Raw genomic sequence first — 12,275 nt, forward strand, 5'->3', positions numbered from 1 at the left:
AGTGCACATTGGAGCATTTAAACCCATCTCTAATTTCAGGTCCTGGAACACTGAGAATTGGGGCAGGAATGAATGGCAGTGACAGATTTACTGGTCTGATGCAGGACGTGAGGTTCTATGAGCGGAAACTGACCCTGGAAGAAATTTATGAACTGCATGCCATGCCAGCAAAGAGCGATTTACACCCTGTTTCTGGGTACCTGGAGTTCAGACAGGGAGAAACTAACAAATCCTTCATTATTTCTGCAAAAGATGACAATGAAGAGGAAGGAGAGGAGTTATTCATCCTTAAACTAGTCTCTGTATGTGGAGGAGCTCGTATTTCTGAAGAGAATACTACTGCAAGATTAATAATACAAAAAAGTGACAATGCCAATGGCTTGTTTGGTTTCACAGGAGCTTGTATACCAGAGGTGAGCAGTGAGCTTGGAGGATTTTGGAGTTAAAAAATTCGTTGTGGGTGGATTTGTTTGGAAGTGGGCTTTCTTTCATTTGATGAGATAACTTGAGTATCTACTCTGTGCCAAGAAGTATGATGGAGTCAGTGGATCCATGTGTGAATGATAAGGTCTTCACTTTTATAAGTTCAGTTTGAGTCAGAAGCTTAATGAGCTAACAGAAGTAATAACAAGTTAGCAAATGAAACTTTAGCAGTTATCTTTCAACTTAATGCGCTTCACAGAATGTATCATTATATTCTTCATGTGATTTACTTTTTAGCTACTATTTGATTACCACATAAACAAGTGAAATAATATGTATTGAAAGTATCTATGAATAATTGTAATTGCAATTTTATTAAATACAATATTTTAAGGAGTTTTTTTCACATGTGAAATGGACTTAAGTAGCTATAGCATTCTGCCATGTGGGGTGTAAATGCCTTTCTTATCAACCTTCTTGGCTAGCTTAATTAATTAGGCTGTTTTACTGTCCTTATCAGTTCTTTCCACGTTTTCAAAGATACGTAATCATCTTGGTTTCCTGTTCAGTAATGTGAGAGTTCATGAAACTGCCTCACAGGTGTCGCCTGTGACAGCAACAGCTCAGTGCCTATGAGAGGGCACCGAGGAACAAGAGAGCCTTTCCCTTTGCAAGTTGATTCCTGTAGTTTTAGAAGGGTGTAGGTGCAAAGTGAAGTGATTAAGAATTATGTGAAGGGATAGAGCTTGAAAAAAAAAATGTAGGTCATAGGCCTCATGGTAGCTCATATTGGGGTTTTGACAATCATTAGGAGATCTACACGTAGTGGTGATTTTCTATACTAGAAACAGAGTCTCCTAGAGTAGGGAGGACCAATGTCATACAAATCTATAACTTAAACAAATATGTTTATTTATAATGATAATACCTTTTAATAGATATTCAGTCATCAAAGAACTTTACATGTGAAGTTTTTCATGCACCTGACAATCCATAACACAGCTGTAACAAATATTACTATTCACTTTATAGGATTAGCACCTGAGGCTTAGAGACCTGAGCAAATAATTTACCCAGGAACCCCAGTTGAATTATTTGACACAAGATCAAATACTGGTTCAAAATTGGGCAGTTACTAGTACTTAATAAACATCAATTTCCCTTTCCTTTTTTTCTTTTTTGCTCCTAAGATACAATGGGAAGAACTGGGATTTAAATCTGTCTTGTGACTTCTAACCTGTCATCTTTCCTTCTATATTTTAGTGTCATCATCTCTTATTTTTAGAAAGATAGGTGGCCCCATCGGTGTGAAAACCATTGTGGTGCCTGTAAAGCCAGCTTTCCCTCATGCCCTCCACGACCTGGTGGTGCCTGCCTGTGGCTCTTACTTCCTCTGTAATTCTCCTCTTTGGTCAGCATGTTTCAGCCAGACTTGTGTGTTTCAGTGCCTGCCTCAGGGCATCAGTACTTCCTAGCCACTCTGTTTGGATACTCTTTTTCCAAAGCCTCATAATGTCTCAGCTCCAAAGATGTCTTCTCAATGAAGATTTTCTTATAAAAGTAATCACCCTTTCTCTCAATTGATTGGTCTTCCTTTCTTCACCTAGTTTTACTTTTTTTTCCTAACATTGATCACACTTAAATTCCCTTTGTTATTTGTAAGTCCGCTTATTTATTTGTTACCCCTTTTCACTAAAGAGGAAAGAGCTCTGAGTAAAATGTCTTATTGTTCATTATTGTATCTTTAGCACCTACACTGGAACATAGTAGGTACTCAAAAGTCTTTGTTGAACTTATGAATGTATTTTAATATGAAAACATGAAAAGGCTTAGAGTTCAGATAACAAACACTTTCAGGTTCTGTTAAACTGCATAAACAGCCAAACTGGAAAAAAAAAAACCCTCAAAAAACATTTTAGAAACTGCCTAAATAAGAGGTAGTTTTTGAGTATTTCTCTGGCTTTTTGGGTCATTATAGTAAGTTTTCAAAGCTGGCTTATCTCACAAGTTCTGTTCCTACATTGTGTTGGTATTGGTTTATTGTATCCATATGTCTGTTCCTAGAAATCTCAGAATTTGAATGAGTTCAGTTGCCTTCCATTGCGGAAGACAGAACTTTCATATGGAGGCCTTAGCACCTATACTGGTAGACTTGTTGGAAAGAAAAAGAAAACGTGATTGGTTATTCTCTAAGCCCATATGAGAGAAATAGAGTATATCTGTATTGGAAAGAGTAAAGTTTAGGTGGTTGATATAGGAAAAGTGTTGCTGAGTCTAGAAGATCAAATATTGGCCATGACCAGTGTGGCTCAGTTGGTTGGGTGTCATCCTGCAAAGTGAAAGCTCACCTGTTCTGTCCGGCCAGAGCACATGTCTGGGCTGTGGCTTGGTCCCGCTTCGGGGTGTGTCAAGAGACAGCTTATGTTCTCTTTCTCCCTTCCTCTCTCTCTAAAAACAAAAATAAAAAAAAAGATTAAACATTGAACTTGATCATCAGGAATATTAGAGAATTTTTATTTCTGGAACTATTAAGAGTAGAAGCATAGAACTCTTACTTTCACCTTGGAATGATCTGAAGACAGGAGTAACATGAGACAACTTTAACATTATCACCATCATCAATAATATCTCTTACTTACTGAAGTCATTCTCAAAGTGTAGCCCAAGTACCCCTGGGAGTTCCTGAAATATTTCAGGAGTTCAACAAAGGTCAAACCTAATTTTATACAAATACTAAGATGACTTTTTCATTTTATTGACAGTTGCACTGCACAAGCAGTGGTTGCCACAAATGCTGTCTCTTAGCTTCTTTATACAAATCAAGGCAGTGGCACTAAACTGTATCAGTTATCATTGCTTTATTCTCCCCCACTCGCCTGTAGTTCTAAAGGTGCCAGTTTTTGCATTAGAATATCTTTGATGAAGCAGTACAAAATATTAATTAGACAAAATCTTGACCCTCGAATCCCTGTGTCTTTAGTGTTCCATGTCACGAGAATCACAAATAAAGCAGCTCTGTGTTAGCCAGACATAATCGTTGCCCTGAAGGAAAGTACCTGCTTTTGCAGATACTAAGTTGTAAGTTCAACTGGCTGCTCTTTTCCCAGAACACTAGTTTTACTCAGAGAAAAATGGCTGACAAATTCCTGTTATTTGGATTTGGGCATCTGGCATACATTTTCATGAAAATCAATGAAGTGAGTCAGTGACTCCAAGAAAAACAACTGATGGTACTTGTTTCCAGTGATAAAAAATTGAGTTTCAAACAAAAATTAGAATTCTGGAACACTTGTACCTGCCAAAGTGAGCTTGACTGTTTCTCATACTTAAAGACTCTTCAGCTAGCAAGTGTGATTTATTTATTTTTGCATAATAAAATATGTCATCATTTGGAAGATCTGTAACTCAGTGAACCAATAGTTTCCAAATAATCATGCATATTGTTACGAGGTTATGCATGGGTAAAAGATTGTTTCAAAATATAAAATAGACCAATGGATTTTAACGTGTTAAGGCATGATCTTACATTGCAACTTAACTGTAAGAAACTACCACTTGTTAAATTTTGGTAATAGTATCAAGGGAGAATACTCATAACTATCTGAAAAGACTATTAAATCCTCCCCCTTTTTCAGTTATATATTTATATGAGGCTACATAATTTTTATATACTTCAACCAAAATAACAAAGAACAAGAGACAAATTGATTGCAAAAGGAAATATTAAAATCTAGTGTTCTTATATTAATTTAGACATTAAAAAATTTTGTAAAAATGTAAGGCAATGCTCTGTTATTACTAACTTTTTTTTTTAGAAAATATAGTTATTTATCAAAATGTTGGTTGTATGTTAGCATGAAATGAGTTTATTATTACTGTTTTAAAATGAATTAATATATCAATTATTTTTCCATTTTAATTTGTAAAATGGTAATGTCAACAAATGTGACCAACACAAGCAAAATCTCCTTGGTGTTCTCAATTTTTATGAATGTTCAGGGGTCCTGAAACTAAAATATTTGAGAACTGCTGATTTATTCTATGCCTGGAATTGTTTCCAGAGATTAAATTTCATTGGTATTTGTTCTCTTCCAGACGTAAAAATCACTGTCACTTCTTTAGATTTTTCTCAGTGACGTTAAAAGTCAGCTTATTCCTATAAAATAGCTGAAGGCAATAGAGACTCTTTAAAGACTTCTAAGTTATACTTTTTATAGATTTATATAACATAAAGTAATATTGGGCTTAAAGTGAAAACATAACCACATGTTAAAGAATGAAAATATGTAGAATATTGCATAGTTTACTCTTTGATATATGGAAAAAGATGATAAATATTTTTTTATTTGTTTCCTCCTAACCAGGACTCCATGTCTTGGCAAATAGCAGGTGATTAATAAATTATATCTGCAAGCATGCATAAGGTGGTATGCAGTTTAAAGCCCTGATGGGTCATATCTGATGAGGCTGTCTTTGGCTTCAAAATGAGACCTGTATTGAACAGATGACTGATTTTTGTTGGTTTTATAGCCTAGTAACCACACTCTCATGTTGCCTTACCATATGTTGTTGTTCTCTGTACTTTCTATGTTACTTTCTCACCACCTTATTTTTAGCCTTATTTTTAATGTGTCCTGCAATCTTGAATAATGCCTAATTATAAAGTAATGAGATTGCTTTCTGTAGTAATTCATAGAACTTGCTAGTCTCATTATCTTACTTTTATAACTAATGTTGGAATGTGTTTTATATTTATAAACTCATGACTTAAAGATATATTTAGAGACAGTTTGAAAAGAGCTTTGTAAAAATGAGAATATTATTTAACTTGGACTGTGTTTGGTTTTAAGTGCCTGCCATATGTTATGTGAGCACAGTCCTTTAGATATAAGTGATATCGATATAATCTGATATCACAGATCATCACCCAAGCAAGAAACAAAATAAAAAATTAATTGGATGTGTAATTGTTTAGCTTCAATCTTCTATTTCAATAGAGAAAGCCAATTCATGGCTCAGAACAGCACATTTTTTTTCTAGAAAGATATATTTCCAGAACACTTCTTATTCTTAACCTTTAAAATTATTGTCATGCTGATCTGAAGATTTGGCCATCTCCTGATTTGAAAGAGAAAACAGAATGGCTGCTATTGTTTCTTGTGAAAAATGGAGTGATGATGGTTCTGATTATTACTTGATCTTATGTTCCTTCATATATTGGTCTAAACATTTGATTGTATCATGAATCTAAAGTCAACTTACAATTTTAATGGTAGAAAAAAATCATTTAATTATTTATTCTCTATGACTTTATCATATTCTGGTATAATAATTTTATTCTCTGGTCCACTGTTTCCCAGATTGGACAACCTTGGTCAGAAGTATCTAATTTATATTGCAGGACAAAATTCCTGATTCACAATCTCATTTCTCAATCAGAATCACTGGCAGGGGAATTGGATGAGAGGCAAAAAGCTGAATTTAAAATTGTTTTTAAATGGCAAATTTCATACATACCTAAAAATAGAGAAAATAGACTAGTGGACGCCAGTGACCATCACCCCGCTTCAAAATTTATCAGCGTGTTGCCAATCTTGTTTTATATTTTTTGGTTGAAGTAATCTTTAAAGCAAATCTCAGGTATTATGCATTTCTCTGTAAGTTTATTAAGTATGAAAGATGGATTTTTACCAAACATCCTAGGTGAGTTTTTAATGGACCTTTGACATTTGAAGCTTCTTCTCTAACTGGAAGTTTACTTTATTGTATAAATTATTACTTCATTAAATTTTGATGTAGAGCACATATCATCACACAATTGTATTGGATATGGATAGTTTTCTTCTTCCCCTTCCCTTCCTCCTCCTCTTTTTACCCAAGGATATATTTATTGATTTGAGAGAGAAAGAAAGTAGAAAGGAGAGAGAGGGGGAGAGAAAGAGAGACAGAAACATCATTATGAGAGAGAAACATCAATTGGTTGCCTTCCATATGTGCCCCAACCAGCCCACAACCTAGCTGTGTGCCCTGACCTGGGGTTGAACCGGTAACCTTTTGGTGTACTGGATGACACTCTAGACAACTGAGCCACTTGGCTAGAGCTTGTTTTTCTTTTTTTAAAAACTGAAAACAGTTAGAAGGTGGTAGATTTTGATGAAGACTTTACTAAATGAAAGTGTGGTCAGATAGCTTTTCCATATGTAATTCTTTTAAGCAAAAACCTCTTTCTTAGTCCTGGGTGCTGTGTGGTAATGCTTAGGGACTTGGTAACAAGTTATAGCATTATAGATTCCTGAGTATATCTTTGCATGCATTTAATCCATGTTTCTTGCTGAAAAGAAAGAATTGAATATTCACATGTTGGGATTAATAGTTTATTAATATAACATTCAAAATATTCTGATTGAAATTTAGAGTGGGAAGATGGAGCAATTCTGTTCCCATTGTGATAGGACCTGAAATACGTGAGAAATAATTTGCTTTTTCAGTATGTCAGTGTATATATTTCTTGATAAAATGAGGAATCTTTTTATGTCACTTTTATTGTTGGGTATGTGTGTCTGTATTTTAAAGGGAAGACATACATTTTGTTTTAGCACTTACTCTATTACTAAGTACCATGTAAGGTACTTGTTTAGTCTCCACTGAAATCCATGAGTCACTATAACCTTCATTTTAAGGAGAGATCCCTGAGACGGACAATGCTTGGTAAGTGGTAGATGAAGCAGCTCAGGAGTGTTTTATGTGAACGTCATGCTCTTTCCCCGACACATTTGTTTGTGTACCAATCAGCTATGATGAAAATGCTGATGTAGATGCCTAGGTGGGAATTAAATTAGATACTCTAGTGAGTACCTGGGACTCTTTGCTAGTATCTTCAGCCCCTTAGGAGTGGAGGGCCTCACCTTCAGAACAGTGTGTTTTGCCACAATAGGATTGATAGGTTCCTAAATATCACCATGCTATGCTAAATTGCATAATGAAAAACATGGAGCTTATGGGAAAGATGGGTTTGGAGAACACTACTCAGAAACTTGGTCACTGACCTGTACAAACAAAAACAGGGATCTAATTTTAAAAGTTTTACACAATAAATGTTCAGTCCTTCAGTGCTACAATGAATGTGGCACGTACCTTGAAACATTTTCAATTTTGCTTGTGGAAGTGGGTATCAGAGGAATTGGCACATGTGTATTATGAAGCAATGCGAGGAAGGTTATCTGAAATTAGAGGGAAAGTTGTCACATTAAATGCAGGTAAGTGTGACTGGTAACACACGTGTTGAACTGAGGCATTTTGTAGATGGTTGAGGTGTGTGTGCCTATGTGTATGTATGTTATGTATTCCTACATGGCTTGTTTCAAGCCGGTACTGTCTTCACCATGTTTCTTGTGGATGAAATCACCAATAAGCAAATGGAAAATCCATGTTGTGTGAAAAGTGTGGAACAATTTCATGATTTCAAAACTAGTGTAGCAGAACTGATGGTACTCGGTCCTCTTCTCTCCATCTATACTTACTTGTCATGTCATCGAGTCTTTAAATACCATTTATATAATTCTGTATTCATATACCCTTTGTATGTGTACTTAAATACCATTTGTACATTGTTGCCTCTCAAATTTATAATGGCAGTCCGGGCCTGTTTCCAAAATTCTGAACTAATTTCTCCAGCTGCCTAATTGATACATCTCTTGAATATTTAATAGACCTTTCAGACTGGACATACTTAAACTAAATTCTTTGACTTTTACTCCAAATCATTTGACTAACTGACAGAGGAGGAAAAAATCAAGCCTGCTTCAGAGCAGGCTGCCTGTCAAGCCTGACTCTGCTCATGTGCTGGTGCCTGCTGGAAGCGGGCTGCTCACTCTGCGGCTCTATTCAGGAGCGGCTCTGAAGGGCGAGGGCAGAGCTCTGAGCAGCCCACTTAGTCATTCATCTTATGTGAAAGGAGAAGTGGTCTGATGTATGGAGGTACATGTATCTCTGAGCTGCTAATGATATGGCTATTGGTCAAGGGCTTGGTAGATTTAAGACTAGGGACAAGTAAGTTTACTAAGCATGAGGGGCATTTAGCAAAAAGCTCTCAACACCCAGGAGGTTAGGATGAAGCATCTGTTGGCTGTCAGCCAAATTCCTCCATCACCACAGTGCCACTAATAGAGTGATGGCAGGGGTCAGGCCTAGGCAGGGGCCTGACAAGATAAGTTCTTTCTTCCTAAGATTGATCTAGCAACTGTTGATGCAGAACGTTCAAACAGCATGTAGCAAAGACCAAAGCTAAGCACTTTTCAATGAGGTAGTTAGTGGTAGATTGATCCCAGTCAGTCCCTTTATTCCAGAGGGGTGTGGCAGCTCATTATTATTGGCCTGATAAAGACTCAGCAAAGATGCCAGCTCACGGACAACATCTTGTAGCACTCGAGTTTGTCCTCCAGTGTCCATTATGTGTATCCAGTGGCTATAACTGGTTCTGTGGCCCCAGTAACTAGACCGCATGGGCTCGGGAAGCCAGAGGTGAAAGTAAGGCTGGCCCCATCTTCGTTCCTTCCAGTGGTCCACTGCCAGAATTTGTGATGCCCACTCCCACGCTATGGGCTCCTCTGGATTAGAAGTTCTGGCTCTGCCTGGGTCTGTGTTGTCTACCAGGAGACACGCTGAGGGCCCCGCTGAACAACCACCTGCCTGTTTTGGGCTTCTCATGCTAGTAGACCAGTGGGCAGACAAAAGACTTACGGTATTGCCTCTCGAGTCTTAATCTTTTCACTATGAGGCACCAGAGTTGCTGCTGTACTTTGGACTAAGAGTGTCGATATTCAGTGAAACTCAGGATTTACTGATACATCTGATACTTCCACGCTCATTGATAATTTCGAACTATTGCCTGTTTGCAGGGAAATTTCAAATCTGTTCTCTCTAACTCCAGTGTCAGTACTAAATGGCTCTATCTAATGCTGATGAACGGTGCTTATGATTGATATGAAAAATAATGACATTTTATATAAAGATTTATATGTTGAGCTCTATTCATTCAGTTGTAGCTTTTTCTTATGAATTACCTGTTTGCTCACATAAAAATAATTAGACTGTGAATTTAAGAGTATGAAGACCTTATTCCAAAAGATATTATGACTTCATGTTCCATAAACAATTTTAAGCATTATCTCAAAGTGTTTAGGTAAAAATGATTTCAACATAAAATAACATACAATATACACACGTATGTGTAAACGTACATATACAGTTGGCCCTCCATCTCCACAGAGTCTGTATCCTTGGATTCAACCAAATGTAGATTGAAAATATTTGAAGAAAAAGCTACATTGTTGCTGACATGTATTGCGCAGTAGTACATTGTTATAGGAGTCCTGTGATAGTTGTGTCTGCACTGAACATGTACGGACCTTCTTAAAAATATTATTTCCTAAGCAATACAGTATAACAACTATTTACATAATATTTATATTGTATTTAGTATTACAAGTAACCTAAAGATGAATTAAAGTATAAGGGAGACTTTGCATAGGTTATATGCTAACACTACACCATTTTTAAACAAGGGACTTGAACATCTGCAGATTTTATTCTCTGTTGGTGGTGTGGGTGGTCCTGTGGATATTGAGGCACGGCCATGTATATATCAGAACTATATTAAACGTGACATAAATGTCCTTCTCGGCCTGACTATTGTCTCCCCACCAACAGTTCTCAGGAATCTCCCTACTTGACACTTTATACCACGTTCAAAATGACTTCATCAGATCTACTTGATTATATCTTATGTTCAAGGCTGGAATGTTCTCCCTGGTGTCATGTTTCACCTTCTGCCCCTAACTTCTGTCCCTGGTTGTTTTGGCTTTGTTGTCTTTTTCTTTACAGTAACCCAGAGAAAGAACTGCACTTTTGCTTAAAAGAATCTTTTGTAATCCTAGCATTTAACACAATGGCTGGCCCATAGGAGGTATCAATGAATGAATTACATGTACAGTTAACTTATTATCCTTTTTGCCTTATTTATCCCTGTAAAAAATGAAATAAAATGAATGATCACAAATACTACTTTTAGCAGACAAAAATATATCTGAAGGAATGTAGAGGCCTCCTTAAAATGGTAGAAAGTTATAGAATTAAGGTCCATGGCAAAGGATTTCATGAAAGCATTGTAACATTACCACTGCTTTAAATCGGTATATAATGATAAATACTTTATTTTCAATTTCAGATTGCAGAGGAGGGATCCACCATTTCATGTGTGGTGGAGCGAACCAGAGGAGCCCTGGGTTATGTGCATGTTTTTTACACCATCTCTCAGATCGAATCTGATGGCATTAATTACCTTGTTGATGATTTTGCTAATGCCAGTGGGACTATCACGTTCCTTCCTTGGCAGAGATCAGAGGTAAGCACTACCTTCTTTGTTTCTTTGAAAGCCTCCTGGAAAGCTTTTTCTGATCTGTTCTATAATTTGTTTGCAGCTTCTTGATGTTTAAGCAATTTAAAGTATTCAGGTGATTAAGATATGTCATGATATAAAACATTTTTGTATTTATGCAGAAGAAAAACTAGGGATTTTAAATGATGTGTGTTATAGCTTTATATGTTTTTAATCCCAATGTAATAAAAATCATACAGCGTGGAGGTTTATTATTGTGGGTTTTTTTGTTTTTACCAATATAGTGGGAAACTGTGAAATTCTTAATGGTATTTTTTTCAGTCAGCCAATGAAAAATTCTTATAACTATTATCTCATTTTATTTTAACATTTGGAAAACTGAGGTTTTTTTCTTTTTTTGAAAGTGCAAGTGGTCTCCAGTTTTACTAAAAACTTTTGATGAACCATGATCACATTTCTAAATAGGGGCTCCCGAAATAAATGACTCTTTTTGTGAGTGAAATTGGGATGAGACCACCTCGTACATCAGCATTTTTTTTACATTCTTTTAGTCTATCATGTTGGACTATTTGTCTCAGTATAATTTTTCATTGAAAAAGAAAATAGCTTATAGGTCATTGGGGTAAATAGTAAAGTAACTTGAAGCTTGCAGATATAATCTTTGAGAAATTTCTCAGGGATTTAGGAGTTAGGTAATTGGATGAAAAAGATAAAATTGAGGGAGGAGTTTTAAATGTTCCTAAGATTTAAAGATTTAAAGCTAAAGAAGAGTGATGAAATCTCCATAATTTGGGGGAAAGAAGGGAACACATTTACTAGGTGTAAAACAAAAGTGTTTTGGAGGTAGCATTCACAGTGAGTTTTCAGATTGTTCCTGTCCTTTCTGGGAGAAACCAGGAAGTCATCCTTTATTCACTTCCTACACCAAGTGACTCATCAAGGCCTGGGTCTTCTAGCTCCAGGACAAGTCTCAAACCTATCTATTTTTTCTTCATCTTCATTGTCACAGCCCAAGTTCAGAATCTTATTATTTCTGATCAGTCACTTCCTACCTCAACCCCTTGCATCATTTCTTGCTGTGTCCACTCATTTATATTCTGCCATCGTACTTACTTTAAAATGAAATTCTTATTTTGCCCATCTCCTGTTTTATGAATTTGTCAACTTCCTTCCACCCACTATGGAATGAAGTCCATTTCTTTTTAATGATCGCGTAAGTGGTCTTTGTGATCTGACCCCTGAGTACCCATCCTGCTTTGTCTTTCCCTCCGCAGTGGTCTAATTGCAGTTGCCCATTTGCCATTTTCCTTCCTGCCCCTGTGCCTTTGCCAGTGTCATTTCTTTTACTTGGAATGTCTTTTCCCATTATTTATAACTGTGATTATTCATTTAACTTCAAACATGTCTCTTGTAAAACCTTCATCCAGTGGAGTTGGTAGATTCTTTCACAGTTTAC

General features: G+C 36.3%; 1 protein-coding gene across 1 annotated transcript in view; it reads left to right on the forward strand.

Moving 5' to 3' along the window:
* ADGRV1 (adhesion G protein-coupled receptor V1) overlaps positions 1–12,275 on the forward strand; it is a 507,230-nt gene that overhangs the window by 104,120 nt on the left and 390,835 nt on the right. Inside the window, exons 21-22 of the mRNA XM_054578596.1 lie at positions 40–413; positions 10,649–10,825. Coding sequence (XP_054434571.1) covers positions 40–413; positions 10,649–10,825 — 551 coding nt within the window. The remainder of the gene's footprint in view (positions 1–39; positions 414–10,648; positions 10,826–12,275) is intronic.

This window comes from Pteronotus mesoamericanus, unplaced genomic scaffold (assembly GCF_021234165.1).
Source record: "Pteronotus mesoamericanus isolate MK-2021 breed Mesoamerican mustached bat unplaced genomic scaffold, CSHL_Meso_final contig_50, whole genome shotgun sequence".
NCBI classification, from domain to species: domain Eukaryota; kingdom Metazoa; phylum Chordata; class Mammalia; order Chiroptera; family Mormoopidae; genus Pteronotus; species Pteronotus mesoamericanus.